This window comes from Somniosus microcephalus, chromosome 10, assembly GCF_052327205.1.
Source record: "Somniosus microcephalus isolate GS21.2 chromosome 10, FLI_Smic_1.0, whole genome shotgun sequence".
Taxonomy (NCBI): Eukaryota; Metazoa; Chordata; class Chondrichthyes; order Squaliformes; family Somniosidae; genus Somniosus; species Somniosus microcephalus.
The window spans coordinates 10,199,976-10,227,929 of NC_140996.1; the positions used below are offsets into that span (position 1 = coordinate 10,199,976).

Genomic DNA, 27,954 nt, shown 5'->3' on the forward strand with positions numbered 1-27,954 from the left:
GAGTATTTTAGGACAACAAATTTGACACCGAGCCACATAAGGATAAATTAGGACAGGTGACCAAAAGCTTGGTCAAAGAGGTAGGTTTTAAGGAGCGTCTTAAAGGAGGAAAGAGAGGTAGTGAGGCGGAGAGATTTAGGCAGGGAATTCCAGAGCTTAGGGCCCAGGCAACAGAAGGCACGGCCGCCAATGGTCGAGCGATTATAATCAGGGATGCTCAAGAGGGCAGAGTTAGAGGAGCGCAGATATCTCGGCGGGGGGGAGGTTGTGGAAGGGGGTTCTTTAAGGGGAAGCTTGATAAACATATGCGGGAGAAAGGAATAGAAGGATATGTTGATGGGGTGAGATGAAGAGGGGTGGGAGGAGGCTCGTGTGGAGCAGAAACACCGGCACGGACCAGTTGGGCCGAATGGCCTGTTTCTGTGCTGTACATTCCGTGTAACATGCAATGCTGAGTATTACCTTGGTTTTGTTTTCCAGTGTATCAGGACCTACAACTCTGATTGGCATCTCGTTCACTACAAATATGAAGACTACTCGGGAGACTTCAGGCAGCTGCCAAAGTGAGTGAATTGTTTTCTCACTGATACTTCGTCTACTTTTTGAAGTAAACCTGTTTCAGGTTAAAAATAGAGGCTCGCCTTCACAGCTGCAGTTAAATGTCATGAATTACAAAGGCCTAGAAATTCATTAAGGCGCTGCCAGCTTTGCGCCCAGTTAACGCCTAAAGGGTGATTTTGCGCGAAAAATGAGTTTGCGCAGATATTCAGCGCAGTGGTATTGGCGGCGGTAGCTGTTAGCGCTGCGCCGGCACCGATGACGTCATCGGTGTGCGCAGTGCCCCGGTTCCGCCCCGAAACCGCGCCGATCCCCATATTTAGTTGCGGCCGCCTCCTCCGAAGCGGCCGCAAACAGCGACCAGAAAACGGGGCCGTCCTGCTGCCTTAGTGGGGCGCTTTAAAGCGGAAGGTGCGGCCGGCCGCTTTTGCGGCAGCCGCCTGCCCGCACCTCCTTCCCCGGCCTCCTCCACCCCCTCCCCCCTCCCGCGGCATTGCCGGCTGCTTTCCGCGAGCCTGGCACTTCTCCGTGGTGCCGGGCTCATTTGCCGGCACTATCCAGCGGCGATCTCCCCGTTGCAGGCAGCTCCCCCTTAAGAGAAGGAGGAGGCCTGCAGTACCGCAGCCTGCCGCTGCGCAGCGCCTGGCGCAGCGGCGCCAAGAGCGCTGATATTCAGTGTCAGCGCACCAAGCGGAGGCGGGCACACCCTGGTATAGCGCCCGCTTCCGAATTGGGGTGCTAACAATGAATATCTGATGATCGCTATAGGCTTCCCGCCCAGCGCTAACTTTTGGGCGCTAGCCAGCTGGCGGGGCCATAGTGAATTTCTAGGCCAAAGAGTGTAACATTTTGAATCCTATCTAATTTCCTGGATTAGTAGTTTTTCAAACAGCGAAAGAACTGACTCAAAGGAATTACTGTAGCGCACTGAATTAATGTCAGGCAAACTAATGTCATTAATTCACAAAGTTTCTCTGAATAATAGTTGTCCATATGTGACTATTTAGAGGTTTTCTCACCTCGTTCCCCATCCCATCTCCGTCCAACTCCGAACCTGCCTCAGCTCATCTGCTGCTGAAACCCTCATCCATACCTATGTTACCTCCAGACTCGACTTTTCCAACGCACTCCTGGCCGGCCTCCCACCTCCCACCCTCCGTAAACTTCAGCTCATCCAAAACTCTGCTGCCCCGTGTCCTAACTCGCACCAAGTCCCGTTCACCCATCACCCCTGTGCTCGCTGACCAACATTGGCTCCCGGCCCAGAAACGGCCTTGATTTTAAAATTCTCTTCCTTGTTTTCAAATCTCTCCATGGCCTCGCCCCCCTCCCTATCTCTCTAACCTCCTCCAGCCTTACAATCCTCCGAGATCTCTGCGCTCTCCAATTCTGGCCTCTTGCACATCCCCCAACTTCCATCGCTCTACCATTGGTGGCCGTGCCTTCAGCTGCTGAGGCCCTCAGCTCTGGAATTCCCTCCCTAAACCTCTCCGCCTCTCCACCTCTCTTTCCTCCTTTAAGACGCTCCTTTGACCAAGCTTTTGGCCACCTGCCCTAATGCAGGAAACTTTGGTTTATCCGGAGGTTGTATGTCCGGAAACCTCGATCTAACGGCAGAAATCAGCAGCCGTTTTGGTTAGGTTTTTTTTCTTCTAGCATTTTTTTTTAACAGTCAGGCTCCGGAAAGCATCTCTGTAGCTTAGCAACAGCTTCAGAGACGCTTCCAAGGTACGGGCCGAGTGATTACAAGCTGTTGCTAAGCAACAGTGTTTGTTGTCAGATACGGAGATGAAAACCTCCGTATCCTTCAACATTAGCGCTGGTCTATCCGGAAGCTTTGATAGATCGGCAGCAGCTCGGTCCCGTCGGTGCCGGATATCGCCAAGTTTCCTGTATGTGGTTCGGTGTCATATTTTGTTTGATTACACTCCTGTCAGTTGCCTTGGGACGTTTTACAAAGTTAGGCGCTACATAAATGCAACTTGTTGTTGTTAACATCAAGCTGTTGCTGTCGAAAGCTTTCACTTTAGGCGTGAGTCCAGAGAATAGCAAAATATAGTTCGAAAATTTGATTTAAAAAAGAAAAATAGGTACTGGTAAATGGCCAGAAGGATACACCGACCAAATCTTTTTACTATGTATGTTGAGACGGTGCGTGTTAACTGCCACACCAGTTAAACCCGTTCGAAGTTACTGTACTGAATGGTCTGCAGTGTAAAAATGAGCTTTGTTTTTTAAAAATTCGTTTATGGGATGTGGGCGTTGCTGGCAAGGCCAGCATTTATTGCCCATCAACTGAGTGACTTCCTAGGCCATTTCAGAGGGCAGTTAAGAGTCAACCACATTGCTGTGGGTGTGGAGTCACATGTAGGCCAGACTGGGTAACCACGGCAGATTTCCTAACCCTAAAGGACATTGGTGAACCAGATGGGTTTTTACGACAATCCCGATTGTTTCATGATCACCATTACTGATACTTTTAATTCAAGATTTATTTAATCAACTGAATTTAAATTCTCCAGCTGTCGTCTCACGGATCATTAGTCCAGGCCTCTGGATTACTAGCCCAGTGACATTACCACTACGCTACCGTTCCCCTGCGCTCGTCTGCTCTCCATCACGTCAAAAGGACATTATTTGTGCAATATCCCAACGGTGCCAGTGTGTGAACCAGTCCTCTGTGCAGTAACACAAGTGTTATTAGGTTGCACCTCAAAAAAGACTTGCATTTATATAGCGCCTTTCACAGCCTCAGGACGTCCCAATGCGCTTTACAGCTAATGGAGTACTTTTTGAAGTGTAGTCACTGTTGTAATGTGGGAAACGCAGCAGCCAATTGCACACAGCAAGCTCCCACAAAACGGAAATGAGATAATGACCAGATAATCTGTTTTAGTGATGTTGATTGAGGGATAAATATTGACCAGGACACCGGGGAGGACTCCCCTGCTCTTCTTCAAAATATTGCCATGGGATCTTTTACGTCCACCTGAGAGAGCAGACGGGGCCTTGGTTTAACGTCTCATCCGAAAGACAACACCTCCGACAGTGCGGCACTCCTTCAACACTGCCCCTTTGACAGTGCGGCGCTCCCTCAGTACTGCCCCTTTGACAGTGCGGCGCTCCCTCAGTACTGCCCTTCCGACAGTGCAGCGCTTCCTCAGTACTGCCCCTCCAACAGTGTGGCACTCCCTCAGTACTGCCCCTCCGACAGTGCGGCACTCCCTCAGTACTGCCCCTCCGACAGTGCAGCACTCCTTTAGTACCTCCCCTCTGACAGTGCAGCGCTCCCTCAGTACTGCCCCTCCGACAGTGCGGCGCTTCCTCAGTACTGCCCCTTCGACAGTGTGGTGCTCCCTCAGTACTGCCCCTCCGACAGTGCGGTGCTCCCTCAGTACTGCCCCTCCGACAGTGCGGCGCTTCCTCAGTACTGCCCCTCCGACAGTGCGGCGCTTCCTCAGTACCGCCCCTCCGACAGTGCAGCGCTCCCTCAGTACTGCCCCTTCGACAGTGCGGCGCTCCCTCAGTACCGCCCCTCCGACAGTGCGGCGCTCCCTCAGTACCGCCCCTCCGACAGTGCGGCACTCCCTCAGTACTGCCCCTCCGACAGTGCGGCGCTCCCTCAGTACTGCCCCTCCGACAGTGCGGCGCTCCCTCAGTACTGCCCCTCCGACAGTGCGGCGCTCCCTCAGTACTGCCCCTCCGACAGTGCGGCGCTCCCTCAGTACTGCCCCTCTGACAGTGCGGCGCTCCCTCAGTACTGCCCCTCCGACAGTGCAGCGCTCCCTCAGCACGACACTGGAATGTCAGCAGAGATTTTTGTGTTCAGGTGTCTGGAGTGGGCCTCACAACCTTGTGACTCAGAGACGTGGGTGCCACCCACTGAGCCAGAGCTGACCCAATACAAAAAAAACTGTTGAACCGTAAGGACATCAGAATTTTTAAGAACAGGAAAAGACCATTAAGCCTAACGAGCCAGATTCTATTGAACAGGTTTCTAATTGCACCAGAATTTGCACAAGTCAGATGAGTAGAGCAAATTTCAGCAGATTGTCTGATTTAGTGTTGCCCTTTGTGTCAGCTGTGGCTCAGTGGGCAGCATCCTCGCCTCTGAGTCAGAAGGTCGTGGGTTCAAATCCCACTCCAGGGAGTTGAGCACAAAATCTAGGCTGACGCTCGCAGTGCTGAGGGAGTGCTGCACTGTCAGAGGTGCCATCTTTCAGATGAGACGTTAAACCGAGGCCCCGTCTACTCTCTCAGGTGGGCGTAAAAAATCTTTCAAAGAAGAGCAGGGCCGTTCTCCCCGGTGTTCTGATCAATATTTATTCCTCAATCAACGTCACTAAAACAGATTATCAGATCATTATCACATTGCTGTGTGTGGGAGCTTGCTGTGTGCAAATTGGCTGCCATGTTTCCTACATTACAACAGTGACTACACTTCAAAAAGTACTTCATTGGCTGTAAAGCGCTTTGGGATGTCCAGTGGACGTGAAAGGCGCTATATAAATACAAGACTTCTTTTACAAATTGCTACCTTATTTTTGTTGAGCCCAGGTCTGGATTTTTGAAGAAAACGATTGTTTTATATTTGCCAGATTACAGTGTGTTTGTTTATTTTTTCCTCACAGCAAAACACCCAGACCAGAAAAGCTTCCAGTCCACATTTTTGAAGTTGATGAAGACGTTGACAAAGATGAGGTAGTTATCACATATTCTTCTGCTTCGCTTGTACACCAGTTACATGGGGAGATCTGAACGGAATTACAGGGGCTGTTTTGCCCCGTTTCCCCCTCCAGCCTTGAAGTTCATCTTGATTCCAATGAACGATTGTGCACCCGAACCATTTTAAGTACTTGCTTCATATGCGCACAAGCACGTTGGACAGAAATTGTAAATCGCAGGATTGCTCACTCAAATCCAATCTTGCTGGAGTGAGTCATCTCGCCGTGTGACCCATTAGATTTTTTCTCCTCGCCCTTCAACTTTGCAACTCGCTGGGAGTGCGAGCTGATAACGGGGCGGCTAGGGCAAGGGGGCATCTGGGACCTCGGTGCACGACGGGACCAACAGTCTGTCTCCTTAGCCCATGGGATTTAAGGATTGAGAAAGAAACAGAGGAACGACGGAGAAGGAAATCGGGTGAATTAGAGTCAAATCGGGTACAGAAGGAGAAATAAAGAGAGTGAAAGAAAGATTGGATTAAGAGAGAAAGAAAACGAGACAGAAAGGAAAAGTAAAAATGTTAAATTTGACTTTAAATTTCTGAGGACAATTTACCACCTCAAAGGAATGAGACTCCACGGTTTAAATTATTCCCATTCTGGGCCAGAGAGATTGATTGACGTTGCATTAACAATGATCACATCGTTAAAAAGACACTTAGGGGGAAAAATTGGGTGAGTAGCGCCACCTGTTAGCGCCTGAAGAGGCAGTCAGTGGCTGTAGCGCCACTGGCTGCGCCTCTCGCGATATTCAGCAGGGGCGCTAATGGTGGCGTTAGCCTTTTGCGCTGCGCCGCCACCGATGATGTCATTGGTGTGCGCAGCGCCCCGATCGCGATATTTGGTAGCGAACGGCGCTGTAGCGCCGTTCGCTACCCGCGCCCGGTTCACGGGGCCTTGCTGCGCCGGCAGAGCTGCAAGTTAAGGTGGAGGTGCGGGGCGGCCGCTTTTTCGGCGGCCGCCTGCCAGCACCTCCGTCCCCGGCCTCCTGCCCCCCCCCCCCCCCCCCCGCGGCATTGCCGGCTGTTTCCCGAGAGCCCGGCACTTCTCCTTGGTGCCGGGCTCTTTTGCCGGCACTCGCGATCGGGGCTCGCGCTGTTGCAGGCCCCTCCCCCTTAACGGGGAGGAAGGCCTGCAGTACCGCAGCGTGCCATGCCGCAGCGTGTGGCGCTGCGGCACGTAGCGCTGCAAAATTCACTTTCAGCGCCCTAAGAGGGACGCGGAGCGCCTCGAGCCGCGCCCCGTCTCCCTCTAGGGGCACTTGAACTGAATTTGCGGCGATCGCTAATGCGGCGATCGCGGTGCAAATTCCAGCGCCCAGGCGAACTTTGCGCCGCTTGGGCGCCTCAGGCCAATTTCTAGGCCTTCGGCTCTTAACCTCGCCGCAGAATGTCAAGTCTGGTAATTAACGGGTAATTGATGCGCAAATCCAGCAAGTTCTTAAAAATAACGAGGAGGCTCTGAAGTCAATGGGCCGGATCTTGCTGGAACAGTAACGGGAGTGTTAACGACGCAGCCCGTTAGTAATGTGCAAATCGACCAGCGAGTTCTGAAGCTTCACAACTCATGTGTATCTCTTCATCCCCTGAACTTACTCGCCGATTTGTGCGTCGTTAACTCACCGTTACTGTTCCAGCAAGATTCAGCCCGTTGACTTCAGATCTGATTTTGAAGACTGCAGAGTATCGTAATTTACCCGGATTGCCCAGTTTTAGGTTTGAAAAGCTTTTGATTTCGAATCATTGTGAATTTCAAGCTGTAATGTGAATACAGCTTTAACTGAAAAACAATTGGATAAACAGTTCTTGCATGTATGCATTTACGACTGAAGGAACTGCAAGCATCCAATAGATAGTGATTGAAATGTTTCATAAGAACATCGGAATTAGGAGCAGGAGTCGGCCATTTGGCCCCTCGAGCCTGCTCCGCCATTCAATAAGATCATGGCTGATCTTCGACCTCAACTCCACTTTCCTGCCCGATCTCCGGATCCCTTGATTCCCTTAGTGTCCAAGAATCTATCGATCTCTGTCTTGAATATACTCAACGACTGAGCATCCACAGCCATCTGGGGCAGAGAACTCCAAAGATTCACCACCCTCTGAGTGAAGAAATTCCTCCTCATCTTAGTCTTAAATGGCCGACCCCTTATCCTGAGACTGTGACCCCTGGTTCTAGACTCTCCAGCCAGGGGGAAACAACCTCTCAGCATCTACCCTGTCAATCCCCCTCAGAATCTTATATGTTTCAATGAGATCACCTCTCATTCTTTTAAACTCCAGAGACTATACGTCCATTTTACTTGATCTCTCCTTGTCGGAAAGCCCTCTCATCAATCTAGTGAACCTTTGTTGCACTGCCTCTGAAGCATGTATATCCTTCCTCAGATAAGGAGGCCAAAACTGTGCACAAGTATATCCTTCCTTAGGTACGGAGACCAAAATAGTACACAATGGTCCAGGTGTGGACTCAAAGCCCTATATAATTGCAGCAAGACTTCCTTACTCTTGTATTTCAGTCCCCTTGCAATAAAGGCTAACATACCATTTGTTTTCCGAATTGCTTGCTGTGCCTGCATGTTAACTTTCAGTGATTCGTGTACAAGGACACGCAGGTCCCTCTGAACATCAACGTTTAAAAGTTTCTCAGCATTTTTTCTATTCTTCCTAACCTCACATTTCCCCAAGTTATACTCCCACCTGCCACCTTCTTCCCCACTCACTTAACCTGCCTGTCGCCCTTTGCAGAGTCTTTGTGTCCTCCTCACAGATAATGTTCCCGCCTCGCTTCGTATCCCGTAATAGTTTTGAAATTATTGGATTTGCTACTTGGACTCTAAATGAACTTCTACAGTTGTAAAGATCTTCCGGTCCTGCTTTATGCACTCATGTTTCCATAATTTAAAATAGTAGGCCAGAAATTAGGTTCGGGGGCTTGCCGCGCGTGCAAGCCCCCGATGTGCACTCACCCGGCGCGCCGACATCTGAAGCCTGGGCCTGCTTGGAATTCCTGTCACTGGCCCGGTTCAGATGTCGGCGCACTGTGCTTACCTGATCCAGCGGCGTAGTTAGTGCAATGTGCCGGCTGGGATCAGGTGAGCACTCTGCAGCCAATCAGGGGAGGGGAAACTTCATTCATGAGTTTGATAGTAAGAACTGTCAAACTCATGAAACGTACGGGCGCCCAAAAGACTAGTTTAACTTTAAATAAAATTTTAAAAAACATCCCAATAATTAAATAAACTATAAATAACTTTAAAAAACTATTTTAAACAATTAATAAAATTTTTGAAAAAAATAATTTTTTCAGAAATCGGGTCTAAAAATAAACTTACCTTACTGTAAAGTCCTTAAAAACAATGAAGCTGTGGAAAAAAATGTAATAATTTTAAATAATAGACCACTTACCTGCAAGAATCCATTCCTTACGCCTCCTTTTTATATGTGTAGAAAGTTCAGGCCCTTGCACACGGGCAAACCTGGACCTCTGGACCCCTTGGAGGAAATGCCGGTTTCCCGCGCATGCGCCTGTGCATGCTGAAATCCGGCACTTCCAGCGGGCCCACGTGTGAGTACCCCGTCCGTACTCCCGCGTTGGGACCGGAATTACTGGGCCATTGTGATTACTGGAGTGCTGTGTACAGTTCTGGGCACTGCACCTTGGGAAGGATATATTGGCCTTGGAAGGAGTGCAGAGCAGATTCACCAGAATGTTACCAGGGCTCCAAGGATTAGATTATGAGGAGAGATTACACAAACTAGGCTTGTATACCCTGGAGTATAGAAGGTTAAGGGTTGATTTGATTGAGGTTTATTAGGATTTAAAAGGAATCGATAGGACAGATGGAGAGAAACTTTTCCCGCTGGTTGTGGAGGCTATGTCGAGGGGACTTAACCTTAAAATCAGAGCCAGTCTGTTCAGGATAGAAGTTCGGAAACACTTGTTCACGCAGAGGGTGGTAGAAATGTGGAGCACTCTGTCACAAAAAAGCAGAAGCTGCTAGCTCAATGAATAATTTTAAATTGGAGATGGATAGATTTTTGCTAGACTAGGGTATAAAAGCATGTGGAGGCAAGGCGGGTGGATGGAGTTAGGATACAGATCGGCCATGATCTCACTGAACGGTGGAACAGGCTCGAGGGGCTGAGTGGCCTCTTCCTGTTCCTATTTACTGGAACTCTTTGAAGATAGAGCCAAGAACATCAGCTCAGAACATAAGAACATAAGAAATAGGAGCAGGAGTCGGCCATTTGGCCCCTCGAGCCTGCTCCGCCATTCAATAAGATAATGGCTGATCTTCTACCTCAACTCCACTTTCCTGCACTATCCCCATATCCCTTGATTCCCTTAATATTCAAAAATCTATCAATCTCGGCCTTGAATATACTCAACGACTGAGCGCCCACAGCCCTCTGGGGTAGAGAATTCCAAAGATTCACCACCCTCCGAGTGAAGAAATTTCTCCTCATCTCAGTCCTAAATGGCCGACCCCTTATTCTGAGACTGTGACCCCTGGTTCTAGACTCCCCAGCCAGGGGGAAACATCCTCCCTGCATCGACCCTGTTGAGCCCTGTAAGAATTTTGTATGTTTCAATGAGATCACCTCTCATTCTTCTAAACTCCAGAGAATATAGGCCTAGCCTACTCAATCTCTCCTCATAGGACAATCCCCCCATCCCAGGAACCAGTCTGGTGAACCTTCGTTGCACTCCCTCTATGGCAAGTATATCCTTCCTTAGGTAAGGAGACCAAAACTGTACACAATACACCAGGTGTGGTCTCACCAGGGCCCTATATAATTGCAGTAAGACGTCTTTACTCTTATACTCAAATCCTCTTGTAATAAAGGCCACTACCAACAAGGACTTTGATTCATTTTTCCTCTTTTTGAGGAACTGTGAATAAGAACAGATAACTCTTGTCTTTGTAAAACTTTCTTATCCAAGCCTATGTTGTGTTTAGGAAAAGGCTCCCAACCTAAACTATGGCGAGTGCTCCCAAGATAACAGGGTGTGGTAATGTGGTATCCAGCAATTCAGTTCAACGCATCTTAAAGTTCACTCTGTGTTTATACTTTATATGTTGTACTATATCAACTGAGATTCCTGTGGTTCTCTTGTTTTGATATACTTAATCTTTGCGGCCTCCCTCCTCTATTTTTGTGTCATGGAAGACGTCCCGCAGTCTGGCTGGGGTCTTGTACATGCCCATCTGCAAATAATAAGGATGAGGTTGGAGGCTTTAATGTGCTAAAATTGTTAACTTGTGGTAACTCCTGATGGTAAAAAGTTATGAAGGGTTGTGATGGAGTAAATAAGGAGACAACTGTTCCCACTGGCGGGAGGGTCGGTAATCAGAGGACGCAGATTTAAGTCAATCGGCTAAAGAACCAGAGGGGAAATTCTTTTAACGCAGCGAGTTGTTGCGATCTGGAATGCACTGCCTGAGAGGGCGGGGGAAGCAGATTCAATACAGGAAACTTTTTTTTATCCGGCACCGACGGGACCGGTGTGGTGCCGGTTGATCAAAACGTCCGGATTACAGAGAGGTATACTTACTAAGATACGAGAGCCCCGTACACGGCCACAGGGCCAGGAGCCCCGGTTACACGGCCACAGATCCAGGAGTCCCGGTTACACGGCCACAGGTGCAGGAGCCCCGGTTACACGGCCACAGATCCAGGAGTCCCGGTTACACGGCCACAGGTGCAGGAGCCCCGGTTACACGGCCACAGATCCAGGAACCCCGGTTACATGGCCACAGATCCAGGAGTCCCAGTTACACGGCCACAGCTGCAGGAGCCCCGGTTACACGGCCACAGATCCAGGAACCCCGGTTACACGGCCACACATCCAGGAGTCCCGGTTACACGGCCACAGGTGCAGGAGCCCCGGTTACATGGCCACAGATCCAGGAGCCCCGGTTACACGGCCACAGATCCAGGAGTCCCGGTTACACGGCCACAGATCCAGGAGTCCCGGTTACACGGCCACAGATCCAGGAACCCCGGTTACACGGCCACAGATCCAGGAACCCCGGTTACATGACCACAGATCCAGGAACCCCGGTTACACGACCACAGATCCAGGAACCCCGGTTACACGGCCACAGATCCAGGAGTCCCTGTTGCACGGCCACAGGTGCAGGAGCCCCGGTTACACGGCCACAGATCCAGGAGCCCCGGTTACACGGCCACAGGTGCAGGAGCCCCGGTTACACGGCCACAGATCTAGAAGCCCCGGTTACACGGCCACAGGTGCAGGAGCCCCGGTTACACGACCACAGATCCAGGAGCCCCGGTTACACGGCCACAGGTGCAGGAGCCCCGGTTACACGACCACAGATCCAGGAGTCCCGGTTACACGGCCACAGGTGCAGGAGCCCCGGTTACACGGCCACAGGTGCAGGAGCCCCGGTTACACGGCCACAGGTCCAGGAGTCCCTGTTACACGGCCACAGGTGCAGGAGTCCCGGTTACACGGCCACAGGTGCAGGAGTCCCGGTTACACGGCCACAGGTGCAGGAGCCCCGGTTACACGGCCACAGATCCAGGAGCCCCGGTTACACGGCCACTGATGCAGGAGCCCCGGTTACACGACCACAGATCCAGGAGTCCCTGTTACACGGCCACTAATATATAGTATAACTTGCCTGAACCTACTCCTGAATTTTGCCAGTTAAGAGAGTTTTCTGGATATTTAGGTGTCGGTTAAAAGGGAGTTTCCTGTAGTAACTTTCTAAAGGGAATTGGATAAATATTTGAAAAGGAGAAACTTGCAGGGTTACGGGGAAAGAGCAGGGGGGAGTGGGACTAATTGGAGAGAATCTTTCAAAGAGCCGGCACCGGCACGATGGGCCGAATGGCCTCCTCCCTATGCTGTACGATTCTATGGTTCAGTTGTTTGAGAGAAAGTAATATATGGCTGTCAAATTTCATTCAATACAATAGCTCTCCCATCATGGTACATAATCAGTGAAGGGAACTCCTACAGGGAACAGGGCAGAACGTTGGCCCAGCTCTCTGCTTGCCAGAGGCTATAGTTTTGTTGTATGTGCATCTTGGCCCAAAATTTGCGATTGCAGGCTTTCTACACATTTATCTGGTGGCCCGGAAGGTGCGGAGACTCGCGATCCTGGGCCTTTTCGGGTCCGCGTGGGTAGCGGCCTATGTATCCCCGGGTGCGGGCGGTTCGCAAGCGCCCCTAGGATCACGTGGCCGGCCCAACCAATAAAAGAAGGGAATCCCCATTCATATTTATGGGAGTTCCGTACGTACAGAATCCCCATAAGTATGAACAGGGATCACTTAAAAAATACACAAACACATGCAATTAAAAAAAAATTACATATTTAAAATTAATTAAAATGCCACTAAATTAAATATTTTAAACAAAAATTTAATTCATTGAATTAAAAAAAAAATGTTTTAACGAGGCTAAAAATAAACTTACCTTATTGGACAGGGTTTTTAATGTCTATATGAGTGATAAAATGTTATTTTTTCTATTTTTGAAAACTCTTATGCTGGTAAATACCAGGCATAAGAATTTCACGGGCATTCAGCGGGCGGAAGTTGGGCAAATAGCGTCACTCTCTGCCCGCGGATGCCCTTCGCATGCCTAAACCCGGAACTTGCGCGGCCCCTTCGGGCTCGTACGCACCCGTGGGGGGTCGCAAAATACGACCCCTTGTCTCTTTTATCTTTAGTCGGAGACCACGGACATCAACTGAACATCATTGTGATTAGAATTTTTGGTGGCCAGAACGATTGGAATCTACAGTGCTTCAATACCCCTGCCGTTCCAATGTCATTTAACTCTCTTCAGTCACTCGAATTTGAAGTACAGGAAACTCTCGTTTAAACGGCACCTGAATATCCGGAATTCCCTATTAACCGGCAAAATTCTCACTCCGAAAACAACGCCTCAATAACCGGCAATGTTGCCGAGCCCGAGTCTCCCGCGGTGGCCGAGTTAGTCAGTGGGGGTAGTTCTCCAAACTTCCACTACTCGGCTTCTTGGCGCTGTCGGAAGTCCGAACACCTCAATAACAGGAGTCTGACTCTCCCGCGCAGCCGGTAGTCTCTTCCGATCCGCCATTTTTCTGTGTGTCTCCTGCGCTGCCGGTAGTCTCTTCCGATTAAAGAGTTATGGATTCCCCTCAACTGGCAGTGCTGTACTCAATCAAGCATCTTCCACCATCCATTTAACACAACATTCTGTAGGTGAGTACCCAATTACTGTATACTGCACATTTCTTGATTTTTTAATTTTTCTTTGTTAAAAATAGCCTCGGTAGATAACCCTCTCCGTCATCCGGAATTTTTAATCAACCGGCAACACGGCGATCCTGTCGGTGCCGGATACCAAAGAGTTTCCTGTAATGTGTATTCTGGTGCAGGTTTACGATTATCAGGATAGTCACAGAAATCACAGAAACCCCACAGTGCAGATAGAGGCCATTTCGGCCCATCGAGCCTGCACCGACACATATCCTACCCGATCCCCATAACCCATATCCCACTCTATCCCCGTAACCCCACGCATTTAATCCCCCTAACACTAAGGGTCAATTTATCATAGCCAATCAACCTAACCCGCACATCTTTGGACTGTGGGAGGAAACCGGAGCACCCGGGGGAAACCCACGCAAACACGGGGAGAATGTGCAAACTCCACACAGACAGTCACCCGAGGCCAGAATCGAACCCGGGTCTCTGGCGCTGTGAGGCAACAGTGCTAACCACTGTGCCACCGTGCTGTAAAGAGGAAAAAAAACAACAAACTGCTGACGTCCAAGTATTTAGACTCCACCCGAATATAAAATAAATAGCGTTAGTGGTTGGATAATCTCCTGTCTGTTTGGCTTTGTACAAAATGATTTGCACCACATCTCAATTTTGAGTCGATCTGGTGATTTGCCTTTGCAAACATTGCACACAATCACCTTGTTATGGAATAGGCTAAAACCATACTGGGCGAAGAATTGTTTAGCAAAACATGAAAATTGAGGAATATTAATTTTGTCCTTTTAAACTATAAAGTTTAACCTTAAAAAGCAGGACTTTGATGATGTGCCAGTCCTTCACTGGCACAGTTTGTAGGATTAGTCTCAAAGTAGAAATTGCAAAACCCTTGTAAATGTAATTTGAAATCTTCAGTGCTTTGCGACCAGATCGTTTTTCTCAATTAAAAAAAAATGCAACGGTTCAAATGACCTGATTTTATGCAGAGATTGTTTCTGGATCTAGGCTGTGATGCATGCTTGGCCACATTTCCCTGGTTGGCACGATTCAAGCGTGCTGCCCCATCACTCTCTTTTTCTGCTCCCTTCCTGCCTGGGTTCAATAAGCAAGCGCAACATGTCCTGTGTTACTGATCCATATAGAACACCAAGGCCTAGAAATTCACTATGGCCCCGCCAGCTGGCTAGCGCCCAAAAGTTAGCGCTGGGCGGGAAGCCTATAGCGATCGTCAGATATTCATTGTTAGCGCCCCAATTCGGAAGCGGGCGCTATACCAGGGTGTGCCCGCCTCCGCTTGGTGCGCTGACACTGAATATCAGCGCTCTTGGCGCCGCTGCGCCAGGCGCTGCGCAGCGGCAGGCTGCGGTACTGCAGGCCTCCTCCTTCTCTTAAGGGGGAGCTGCCTGCCTGCAACGGGGAGATCGCCGCTGGATAGTGCCGGCAAATGAGCCCGGCACCACGGAGAAGTGCCGGGCTCGCGGAAAGCAGCTGGCAATGTCGGGGTGGGGGGGCTGGAGGAGGCCAGGGAAGGAGGTGCGGGCAGGCGGCCGCCGCAAAAGCGGCCGGCCGCACCTTCCGCTTTAAAGCGCCCCACTAAGGCAGCAGGACGGCCCCGTTTTCTGGTCGCTGTTTGCGGCTGCTTCGGAGGAGGCGGCCGCAACTAAATATGGGGATCGGCGCGGTTTCGGGGCGGAACCGGGGCACTGCGCACACCGATGACATCATCGGTGCTGGCGCAGCGCTAACGGCTACCGCCACCAATATCGCTGCGCTGAATATCTGCGCAAACTCATTTTTGGCGCAAAATCACCCTTTAGGCATTAACTGGGCGCAAAGCTGGCAGCGCCTTAATGAATTTCTAGGCCCAAGTTTCCAGGTCCAATCTCGGTTCAGAGAGAAACTATTTCCTCTGGTGGGGGCAGGGAGTGCAGAACAAGGGGCCATCACCTTAAAATTAGAGCCAGGCCGTTCAGGGGCGATGTCAGGAAGCACTTCTTCACACAAAGGGTGGTGGAAATCTGGAACTCTTCCCCCCCCCCCCCCCCCCAAAAAGCTGTTGAGGCTGGGAGGTCAATTGAAAATTTCAAAACTGAAATCGATAGATTTTTGTTGGGTAAGGGTATTAAGAGTTACGGAACCAAGGTGGGTAGATGGAGTTAAGATACAGATCAGCCCGTGATCTAATTGAATGGTGGAACAGGTTTGAGGGGCTGAATGGCCTCCTCCTGTTCCTATGTCTTTAAATATCAGCCTCAATGGCAGTGAGGATGTTGCAGTCAGTCTCTACCTTGGCGGGGGGAGGGGGCGGTGAGTAGAAAATAAATTGCTCATAATTACTGTCCTGATTTTGTGGACAGGGTCAGGTTTAGGTGTGATGATCTCCATGGATCAATAGCTCATTGACTCTCGCTTTAGCCTCGCGCGTCAAGTATGCTACTTGAGTGAGGTTCTGGAGGGCCATTGCTGCTTTATAAAAGTCATCCTCCAGTGTCAGGTTCTACTTCAGAAAATACCCCATATAATTAGGATGCACTGATTTATAGAGACACATGTTAGAATGTGTTGTGCATTTAAAAAAGAAATTTAAGTTGAGGAATTTCACCACCTGCAGTGCAAATCTCAGTTTCATGAATTGGTAAGTTTGAAGATCCTTCTTTTTAACATAGGATACGGCTTCTCTCGGGTCACAGAAAGGAGGGATCACGAAACAAGGATGGCTGCACAAGGGCAACATGAACAGTGCCATCAGTGTCACCATGAGGGTAAGAGTTCTATTGCAGTTGGTTTTTATAGTTTTGCATTGTACATTAAAATGGACCCTTAAACTAGTTCCAAATATTTTTCACTCTGACAAGTAACTTTAAATTAATCAATGGTGCTCAGTACAGTAGTTAAAAAAAAAATGATTGCTCATATCCTGGAACTCCACAGGTACAGTAGCATAGTGGTTATGTTACTGTACTAGTAATCCAGAGGCCTGGACTAATGATCCGGAGACATGAGTTGAAATCCCACCACGGCAGCTGGGGAATTTAAATTCAGTTAATGAAATAAATCTGGAATAAATAAATAAAAAGATATTATCAGTAATGGTGACCATGAAACTACTGGATTGTCTTAAAAGCCTATCTGGTTCACTGATGTCCTTTAGGGAAGGCAATCTGCCATCTTTACCCGGTCTGGCCGATATTTGACACCAGAACCACAGCAATGTGATTGACTCTTAACTGCCCTCGGAAATGGCCGAGCGAGACACTCAGTTGTACCAAAGGACAATTCGGGATGGGCAATAAATGCTGGCATTGCTAGTGACGCCCACATCCCGTGAATATTAAAAACAAAATTCTGCTGTACGTACTGGGTGGAAATGTGTGCCTGCAGCCAACAATTATCCCTCAGCCAACAGCTAAAAACAGATGATCTGGACATCATCACATTGCTGTTTGTGGGAGCTTGCTGTGCGCAAATTGGCTGCCATGTTTCCTACATTACAAACAGTGACTGCACTTCAGAAGTACTTCATTGGCTGGAAAGGCTTTTGGGACGTCCTGAGATTGTGAAATGCGCTATAGAAATGCAGCTATGTTTCTACGTCGGTGGGAGAAACATGTTAACCGGCCAATCCAGTCTGTTCCATGGACATCCTGTGAAATGGGCTTTGGCTAAATTAAGACAGGTGGAAGCAGTGAGATATGACCGGAGGGGGGGCGAGCTGCGAGGGTGGTGCATTCGGGAGCGGGGCTGGCGTTAGGACTGGGTCTGTAGGAAGCTGGGAGCGATAACTGACCCGAATCAGCTCAGGCAGAGAAGACTGCCTGTCTACCTCGGAGACAGGAGCTGTGAAAGGCGCGAGCTCAGACTAATCAACCTGGATACGATCGAAGGCGGCCGGCATAGATTGGTATCGCTTAGATACGATGGGCAGACACGATGGATGAAAGCATGTCAGCAAATTGTTGGAGGAAGGCCTTGTGTCACTCGCAGGAAGTGTGCAAGACTTAGTCTTGTGTATATTGAGCACTTCCAAGTTGCTGTACTTCATCAAGACTTGGCTTTCATGCTTCCCTGTCAGATTTAAACATGTCTTCCCGTGAGACCTCCCAGCTTCTCAGTTTTTGAATACCTGTGTTAGATCTCCTCTTAACCTTTTCTGGTCCAGTGAGATCGACTGGACTTTGCTCCGATTGACGGCCTCGTGTCCTGAGCATCAATTTTTTATTTGATCTCTAAATGTAAAAAGAAAAGAAAAAAAGATTTGCATTTATATAGCACCTTTCGTGACCTCATGACGTCCCAAAGCTCTTTACAGCCAATGAAGTACTTTTTGAAGTGTAGTCCCTGTTGTAATGTACGAAATGTGGCAACCAATTTGCGCAGAGCAAGCTCCCACAAAAAACAGTATGATGATGACCAGATAAGTGATGTTGGTTGAGGGATAAATATTGGCCAGGACACCGGGGAGAACTCCCCAGCTCTTTGAAATATTGCCGTAGGATCTTTTATGTCCATCTGAAAAGGCAGACGGGGCCTCGGTTTAACGTCTCACCCGAAAGACGGCACCTCCGACAGTGCAGCACTCCCTCAGCACTGCACTGGGTGCGTCAGCCTAGATTTTTGTGCTCAAGTCCCTGGAGTGGGACTATGAACCTCACGACCTTCTGACTCGGAGGCGAGGGTGCCAACACCTAATGAAATGATTGTCAGGCAGCAAATGCTTCCGGGTACTGAACATGAACAAATCTTTTGTGCTTCACACTCTGGAACTTATTTTGTCTCTTCAGTCATTCAAGAGACGCTTTTTCCACCTGACGCAGCTTGGAGACGGCTCGTACCTTCTTAATTTCTACAAAGATGAAAAAATCTCCAAGGAACCAAAGGGTTCGATCTTTCTAGACTCCTGCATGGGAGTGGTGCAGGTACGGTGACGAGTGTTTTAACTGATGGTTTACTGCATGTTTAAAAAAAATTAATTTGATCCGTGATGAGTCTCCTCCTCCATTGAGACATTGGCCCAGAATTTGCGGTCAGCGGCGAACTGACGGCGCTCGCCGCTGACCTCGAAGGAAGTTGCCTGCGGAGATCTCGCGATCTCTGTGGCGAGAACTTGGACGTGCAATTGATTGCAGCGCTGTCAATAGGGGATTCCTAGCGCGCTGCAGCAGTGATGTCATCAAGCTATCGAAGCAGCCAATCACATTGAACAATTCTCACGGACAGCAAACCAGGAAATGAAAAGCACTGATTGTACTTTAAAAAAATGTTAGAGAGCAAAATAAAGATTGGAACAAACACATGGGGTTAAGGTAGAAGCTGAAATACCATGAACTAAAACTTAAAAACATTTTTTTTGCATTTTTCTAAAAATCTAGTCACTTTTATCATGGAGAAATTTGACATTCCGCAAATGTAATATTAGTTTTTCATAGCCAGAACGTTTGTTTAGCGGTCAATACGCTGTTAAAATCCCAGTTACACCTAATCCAACAAAGCTTAACATTTAATGGGGTGTTTCACGACGGTATTACTGCGGACAAGCCCAAATTTTTGTCAGTTTCACTGATTCTCTCTCTCTCTGTCTCTCTCTCCCTCTCCCCCGCTCTCCTCTAAGATTAAATTTGCTAGTTTACAGCAGTTTCTCAGTTGATTAATACAGTTTTCAGAACTGCTATTGCGAATGTAGCCAGCAGGAAGAAGCCATTGTGGTCAAGACCACGGTGCATTGAGCTGGCCCCTGGTCTGCCCAGAATGCAGGAAGCAGAGATCTGCACTCTACAGATAGCGATGAAGCCTACAAACCATCATTCTTCCTAGAAAGTGAACACATTGAGGTACTCCTGTTGTGGCAGGAGGTGGAATCAACAAACACAGCACCTCACAGGATTATTGGAATCCCACTCTATTCTTTAACATCCCTAAAAAGATGTAATGAGAACAGCTGGTATTTTACATTGGTCTGCCTAAGGAGTTGGGTTTATATGGTTGAATAGGTTGCCCAGACTCGTGTGTATGTTAGAAGGTCCTAAGCTGAGATCTGTGGTTTCTCATGGAAGCCTTGGGTAATGGGGTAAGTCTTTTCTGATTGCAAGTTTCCGAGTAATCTGGACCTCAACGGCCAGGAACTCCCCAGTTGCCTTGTGCAGAGTGGTCTTACTGAGCCGCGCTGAGTCTTTTCTGTAGCCACTGACTCCACCCCACTCCCTGGCCCGATTTTAATCGCTCCACCATTGGCGGCCGTGCCTTCAGCTGCCTGGGCCCTAAGCTCTGGAATTCCCTCCCTGAACCTCTCTGCCTCTCTTGCCTCCGTTAAGACGCTCCTTAAAACCTACCTCTTTGATCAAGCTTTTGGTCACCTGTCCCAATATCTGCCCAGGTGGCTCGGTGTCCATTTTGTTCAATTATGCTCCTGTGAAGGGTCTTTGGACATAATAAGAACATAATAAATAGGAGCAGGAGTTGGCCATTTGGCCCTTTGAGCCTGCTCCGCCATTCAATAAGATCATGGCTGATCTTCGACCTCATCTCCACTTTCCTGCACTATCCCCATATCCCTTGATTCTCTTAATATTCAAAAATCTATCGATTTCTGTCTTGAATATACTCAATGACTGAGCCTCCACAGCCCTCTGGGGCAGAGAATTCCAAAGATTCACCACCCACTGAGTGAAGAAATTTCTCCTCATCTCAGTCCTAAATTACCGACCCCTTATTCTGAGACTGTGACCCCTGGTTCTAGACTCCCCAGCCAGGGGAAACATCCTCCCTGCATCTACCCTGTCAAGCCCTGTAAGAATTTTGTATGTTTCAATGAGATCACCTCTCATTCTTCTAAACTCTAGAGAATATAGGCCTAGTCTACTCAATCTCTCCTCATAGGACAATCCCCTCATCCCAGGAACCAGTCTGGTGAACCTTCGTTGCACTCCCACTAAGGCAAGTATATCCTTCCTTAGGTAAGGAGACCAAAACTGTACACAATACTCCAGGTGTGGTCTCACCAGGGCCCTATATAATTGCAGTAAGACGTCTTTACTCTTATACTCAAATCCTCTTGTAATAAAGGCCAACATACCATTTGCTATCCTAATTGCTTGCTGGACGTTTTACTACATTAAAGACGCTGTATAAATACAAGTTATTTCTTAATGCTTTTAAATATAAGAAGTGAACAAGCAAGCTTCCTGTTTTGCAGAACAGTAAAATACGACGGTTTGCCTTTGAACTCAAGATGCAAGATAAGAGCAGTTACCTATTGGCTGCCGATAGCGACCAAGAAATGGAAGAGTGGATTGGGTCCCTGAATAAAATCCTTCAAAGTACTTTTGAAGCGGCCATGCAGGAGAAGAGAAACGGCGAGTCTCTAGAGAGTGAGTTTGAATCAGGCCCTGCTGCCTCGCTGTTTGTGCCATTGCTTCCCCCAAGTGACTGGACGGGATAAAACTGGGGTCTGGTTTGTAACAGCGCAGATCACTGGCCAGTGAAATTGTATCAGTTTTGTCATGTGTAGCGATCACCGTGCAATGACTTGACTTAACCTGCACTGTGGCTCTTAAACGCACTGTGGTGTTTGGTTGAAAGAAACAAAACGAGAGAAATTGTGCTGCCGAGATACCCGGAACATAGAAACATAGAAGATAGGAGCAGGAGTAGGCCATTTGGCCCCTCGAGCCTGCTCCGCCATTCAATGCGATCATGGCTGATCATCCAAATTCAGTACCCTGTCCCTGCCTTCTCCCCATATCCCTTGATCCCCTTAGCCTGAAGAAATATATCCAACTCCTTCTTGAATATATTTAATGAATTGGCCTCAACTGCCTTCTGTGGTAGAGAATTCCACAGGTTCACCACTCTCTGGGTGAAGAAATTCCTCCTCATCTCTGTCCTAAATGGCTTACCCCTTATCCTTAGACTGTGACCCCTGGTTCTGGACTCCCCCGCCATCGGGAACATCCTTCCTGCATCTAGTCTGTCTAGTCCTGTTAGAATTTTATAAGTTTCAATGAGATCCCCTCTCATTCTTCTAAACTCCAGCGAGTATAAGCCTAATCGACCCAATCTCTCCTCATACGTCATTCCTGCCATCCCAGGTATCAGTCTGGTGAATCTTCGCTGCACTCCCTCCATGGCAAGAACATCCTTCCTCAGATAAGGTGACCAAAACTGCACACAATACTCAAGGTGTGGTCTCACCAAGGCCCTGTACAACTGTAGCAAGACATCCTTGCTCCTGTACTCGAATCCTCTTGCTATGAAGGCCAACATACCATTTGCCTTCTTAACCGCCTGCATCACTATTGAAACCGATTGACCCGGCTGGAGCAGTTTGGGGTGCGGGGGGAGTCGAGTATCCGCTCGCTATGTCAGCGCAATCCGGGCGGAACAGGCCGAGCCAGCGCAAACGTTCGGGGAATTTTAAACGTAGGTGAGTTACGCCCCCAAAACCGCTCGCGCTCGTGTTTTGCCCGATCTTTTACCCCCAGGTCGACATTGCGAGATTCCGCCAGTTCGGGAAGGCTCTTCAAATGGCGCTCATTGTCTGAGGCGCACGGGCACCAGTCGGCTCGTTTTAAAAGTTTTACTTATCAAAAAATATTAAATTTACTAAGAAACTGACCAGTGTCCACCCATGAAACTATTAAATGGTTTGGTGCAGTTTTGCCATTTTTAGTGATTTTAAATCAGGCGGATGACTCGACACCCTGATTCAAAATGTTTATTTTTTGGTGATAAACCCATTTTCAGCCGAATTAATCAAACTGTGCCAGGTTCCCGCTCTTAAACACATCAGGGAATGCTTTTTAATGGAAAGAAATTAACGATTGCAATTATTACGCTGCCTGATTGCCCTGGCTCTTGGAAGATTTCCTGTTTGTGATTATGCAAATTAATTTTAGCAGAAACTCGCAGTGTAACCTCACCGCCGCAATTTCAAGCGCATTTTGGGCTCAATTTCCCGATCGCGCAAACTTTCCCCTTGATGTTTACACAAGGCTTAATGAATGTTCTTTTCACCGTCTTGAAAGTGGTGAGTGTAACTCAGCGTTTTAGTTCTCAATCAGTATAGCACTCTCCGTTCCGAAATAATAGTTGGATTTCTGCCAATTTGTTGAATTCATAAGAACATAAGACGTAGGAGCAGGAGTCGGCCATTCGGCCCCTCGAGCCTGCTCCGCCATTCAATGAGATCATGGCTGATCTGATCTTGGGCTCGGCTCCATTTCCCTGCCCGCTCCCCATAACCCATCACTCCCTCACCTTTCAAAAATCTGTCTATCTCCACCTTAAATATATTTAATGACCCAGCCTCCACAGCTCTCTGGGGAAGAGAATTCCAAAGATTCACGACCCTCCGAGAGAAGAAATTCCTCATTTCCGTTTTAAATGGGTGACCCCTTATCCTGAGACTGTGCCCCCTAGTTCTAGATTCCCCCACGAGGGGAAACATCCTCTCTGCATCTACCCTGTCAAGCCCCCTCAGAATCTTATATGTTTCAATAAGATCACCTCTCATTCTTCTAAACCCCAATGAGTATAGGCCCAACCTGCTCAACCTTTCTTCATAAGTCAACCCCTTCATCTCCGGAATCAACCTCGTGAACCTAGTGTTGTGTTGGAAAATTTAGAGTGTGTGTGTGTGAACATGAAATTGCCCGACACCAGCTTCAATCATTTGTGGATCAGACTAACTGGGAGGTCAGAGGTCAGTGAATTTATGTGAATTTACATCCTGGGTACCAGTTACAAAAGAATCCGGGAGCCGCGCCTCTCCCTTTCCTTTGTGGCTGGTTCTCGAAGTGCACAGGAGTCTTCTTTCTAGATGAGTTGCAGAAAACTTGAGTCTTTTAAACAGGAACAGGATATACAATGTGCGCTTATGTACGTGTGCATGCAAATGCTGTGTACTTGTAGTTTTTTAAAATGGAAAAAAAATCCCCATAATTTTAAAATTCATGTTTTTTTTCTAGCTGGTCCCCTGTACAGTAAGTAGCAGGGATGAGGGACTTCAGTTATGTGGAGAGACTGGAGAAGCTGGGATTGTTCTCCTTAGAGCAGAGAAGGTTAAGGAGGAGATTTGATAGAGGTGTTCAAAATTATGAGGGGTTTTGATAGAATAGATAGGGAGACACTGTTTCCAGTGGCAGGAGGGTCGGTAACCAGAGGACACAGATTTCAGGTGATTGGCAAAAGAACCAGAGGGAAGATGAGAAGAATTTTTTTTTTTTTACGCAGCGAGTTGTTGTGATCTGGAACGCGCTGCCTGAAAGGGCGGTGGAAGCAGATTCAATAGTAACTTTGAAAAGGAAATTGGATAAATACTTGTAAAAGAAAAATTTGCAGGGCTCTGGGGAAAGAGCAGGGGGGAGTGGGACTAATTGGAGAGTTCATTCAAAGAGCCGGCACAGGCATGATGGGCCAAATGGCCTCCTCTTGTGCTGTGCTGTATCAATCTTTGTGCAAAAGGCTAACATGGCAAGAGAGAAAAAATGAAGTTACGGAGATCAAAACTCTAGAAACCATTCAAACATTTACAAAATGATGTAGAGTAATTCCTTCCTGGCCCTGCTTAAAAATGCACAAATATTGCACAAGCTTTTCGCTCGCTCTCCGAGACTGTTAGTTACAAAACCTACTTCCTGCATCATTGTGTATTAATAAATGAAAAAACAAACAGATGTTTTGCCACCTGTCGCATTGGGAGTCTTATGATGGTTTTGTGCAAACTGGATGGAAATCTGAGCATCGTTAAATGTCTTCGGTACACTGTCCTCTTAACTTTGTCAATGATTCATAAACTCCCTTCTCTGGGAGTCGTGCTTCCCATCCTTACCACAAGCTGGAAGTGTTTGAGTGATTTGAAATGTCCACCTTGACAAATACTGCGTCAACAGCTGTGTCGGTTCAGTTGTACAAAGTCTTGTGTCTTCCACCTTTTTAAAAGCACAAATGGTGCACTTGCCAAAAAGTGCTGAGCTCCGTTTGAGATTTGCTTCTAAACCATAAGATTTATCCATTCTGGGGCCGCCTAACGCTATTTACCGCTTTAAACAAGTTACTGATTTAAAACATCATGGGCTAAAAATTGAGTAGCGCCCCGGAAAAATTAGCGTCCCCGCGCCGGAAATTGAGTGGTTGCGCCCCAAGAGGGAAGCGAGGCGCTACTGGAAGCGCCCCGCATCCCTCTTGGGCGATGCGAGTGAATATCGTGGCGCTACGCACGCTGCGGCACGTCGCACCACGGTATTGCAGGCCTTCCTCCCCTTCTTAAAGGGGAGGGGCCTTGTGCAGCGCGACCTGGGGCCCAGCTGGGCCCCCGGGGATCGGGACTGCAGGCAAAAGAGCCCGGCACTCAAGAGAAGTGCCGGGCTCTTGGAGCGCAGCCGGCACTCTGCAGGGGGGGGGGGCGTTTCAGGAGGTTTGGGACGGGAGCGCAGGCAGGTGCTGGCGGGCGGCCAGCAATAAAAATGGCCGCCCCGCACCTCACCTTTAAATTGCGCCTCCCCGGCCGCAGGTACGCCCCCCTGACCCCGTCGGACATAGCGTCCGGCGGTAAGTCAGGGGGCGCTCCCGAAGTTCGTGGTCGGGGCGTGAGCGGGACGCTGCGCACGCCAATGACGTCATCGCCAGCGGTGCAGGGCGCTACCGGCTAGCGCCACCACTAACCTCCCACTGAATTTTGCGGGAGGCGTGGGCAGTGCCGCGCCCGGGCGCTAGTTACGTTGCGTCCTGTTAGCGCCCTCTTAAGGCGCTAACGGGAGGCGCAACCAACTGAATTTTTCCCCCATAAATTTGTCTGTAAGGCATAAACTTTTTTTTTAAATTGTTGAATTATCATGAAATAAAACAGTGCTGAACTTTGGGTATAACTTGAAGACTATTTGGTCTACTTTGCTTCCTGCTTCCTGTCTCCAATCTTTCAAGTGGGATTCAACAGAACTGATTTCACAAACCTGAAATCCCGTCCAAAATAAGTATGTTTAAAATGTTGTTTTTTTAAATTGCCTCGGATGTCATTTAAAAAAAATAAAATTCCTAACCTATTGTTTACTGAACAAAGCAGAGATTGTTAGAATCATTGTTGCTTTGTTGCACAGTTTTAGACAGATTATATAAAAACTTGAATGAATTACATCTGGTTTGTGTCTAGTTTAGGCTTACGAACAATCTGCTGGAACAAGAAGCAGGAAAATACTAGTCACTAAGACCGCCTATTTCCACCTCCGTAACATCGCCCGACTCCGCCCCGCCTCAGCTCATCCGCTGCTGAAACCCTCCTCCATGCCTTTGTTACCTCTAGACTCGACTATTCCAACGCACTCCTGTCCGGCCTCCCACATTCCACCCTACGCAAACTTGAGCTCATCCAAAACTCGGTTGCCCGTGTCCTAACTCGCACCAAGTCCCGTTCACCCATCACCCCTGTGCTCGCTGACCTTCATTGGCTCCTGGTTAAGCAACACCTTGATTTTAAAATTCTCATCCTTGTGTTCAAATCCCTCCATGGCTTCGCCCCTCCCTATCTCTGTAATCTCCTTCAGCCCCACAACCCCCCGAGATATCTGCACTCCTCCAATTCTGGTCTCTTGAGCATCCCTGATTAGAATCGCTCCACCATTGGTGGCCGTGCCTTCAGCTGCCTGGGCCCTAAGCTCTGGAATTCCCTCCCTAAACCTCTCCGTCTCTCCAATTCTCTTTCCTCCCTTAAGATGCTCCTTAAAACCTTTATCTCTTTGACCAAGCTTTTGGTCACCAGCCCTAATACCTCTTTATGTGGCTCGGTGTCAAATTCTGTTTGATAATCGCTCCTGTGAATCGCCTTGGGGACGTTTTTCTACGTTAAAGGCGCTGTATAAATACTTCTTGTCTCTTTGCTAAAGCTACGCTAATAACAGTTTTTCACATTTAGTTTCAGACGATGAATTACCTGGGCAAGGAAAGTCGGAACATGTAACCAGCTGGGAAAGTCTGCATTGCGAACTTACAAAGGTGTTGTTGCCTTTTTCCGATTCTTCGGTTGTGAAAGCAGTTATAAATATTTTGTGAATGGTTAATTTTAATTGAAGCATCAGAACCGCACTTATTTTACCACTGAAGAGATGTCCTTATATCTCATGAATTCCCTTTTCTAAGGTACTTTTTTTTAATAGAAAATAAATAGTGGAGAATAGTAGTTCACTGAAAAAAGACAGATAATGCCGAGTGACAGTGGAGTAGGTAACCGGTCATATGTCATGGAGGCTGATTTTCCATAAAGCATCACTAAAAGAGATGTTTTCTATGACTTATTTTGTCCAGTTAATATTTTTTTTTGAATCATAGAAATTTACGGCACAGAAGGAGGCCATTCGGCCCATCGTGTCTGTGCTGGCCGACAAAGAGCTCTCCGCCCTAATCCCACTTTCCAGCTCTTGGTCCGTAGCCCTGTAGGTTACGGCGCTTCAAGTGCATATCCAAGTACTTTTTAAATGTGATGAGGGTTTCTGCCTCTCCCACCCTTTCAGGCAGTGAGTTCCAGACCCCCACCACCCTCTGGGTGAAAAAAATTCTCCTCAACTCCCCTCTAATCTTTCCACCAATTACTTTAAATCTCTGCCCCCTGGCTATTGACCTCTTTGCTAAGGGAAATAGGACCTTCCTATCCACTCTATCCAGGCCCCTCATAATTTTATACACCTTGATTAAATCTACTGAATGTGCTTAAAAAAAATTTATACAGCCTCACTTACTTAAAATTCCTATGGTGGCTGGTTAGAGATGTGAATTTTACAGGCTAGTGTCTCCTGAAGCCACAGAACAGTACTACATACTGGAAACATTTTTTTCTCATTAAGGGAAATGTGCGTGACTGGTGTACACCATGAGGCTGGTTCCCTCCCTATCTCTGAAACCTCCTCCAGCCCTACAACCCTCTGAGATCTCTGTGCTCCTCCAATTCGGGCCTCTTGCGCATCCCCGATTTTCTTCGCTCCCCCATTGGCGGCCGTGCCTTCAGCCATATAGGCCCTAAGCTCTGGAATTCCCTCCCTAAACCTTTCTGCCTCTCGCTCCTCCTTTAAGACGTTCCTTAAAACCTACCTCTTTGACCAAGCTTTTGGTCACCTGTCTTAATATCTCCTTATGTGGCTCGGTGTGAAATATGGTTTGATAATCGCTGCTGTAGAAACATAGAAGATAGGATCAGGAGTAGGCCATTCGGTCCCTCGAGCCTGCTCCGCCATTCAATGAGATCATGGCTGATCATCCAAATTCAGTACCCTGTCCCTGCTTTCTCCCCATATCCCTTGATCCCTTTAGCCTTAAGAAATATATCTAACTTCTTCTTGAATATATTTAATGAATTGGCCTCAACTGCCCTGTGTGGCAGAGAATTCCACAGGTTCGCACTCTCTGGGTGAAGAAAGTCCTCCTCATCTCTGTCCTAAATGTCTTAC

General features: G+C 48.2%; 1 protein-coding gene across 8 annotated transcripts in view; it reads left to right on the forward strand.

Annotated features, from left to right (window-relative positions):
- The window catches only part of LOC147111436 (dedicator of cytokinesis protein 9-like), a 499,826-nt gene that overhangs the window by 278,480 nt on the left and 193,392 nt on the right, over positions 1 to 27,954 (forward strand). For all 8 annotated transcript variants that reach the window (XM_085998427.1, XM_085998430.1, XM_085998428.1 and 5 more), the window contains exons 4-9: positions 481 to 563; positions 5,190 to 5,259; positions 16,195 to 16,290; positions 18,310 to 18,444; positions 20,718 to 20,892; positions 26,430 to 26,509. In XM_085998427.1, the coding sequence (XP_085854553.1) occupies positions 481 to 563; positions 5,190 to 5,259; positions 16,195 to 16,290; positions 18,310 to 18,444; positions 20,718 to 20,892; positions 26,430 to 26,509 (639 nt within the window). The remainder of the gene's footprint in view (positions 1 to 480; positions 564 to 5,189; positions 5,260 to 16,194; positions 16,291 to 18,309; positions 18,445 to 20,717; positions 20,893 to 26,429; positions 26,510 to 27,954) is intronic.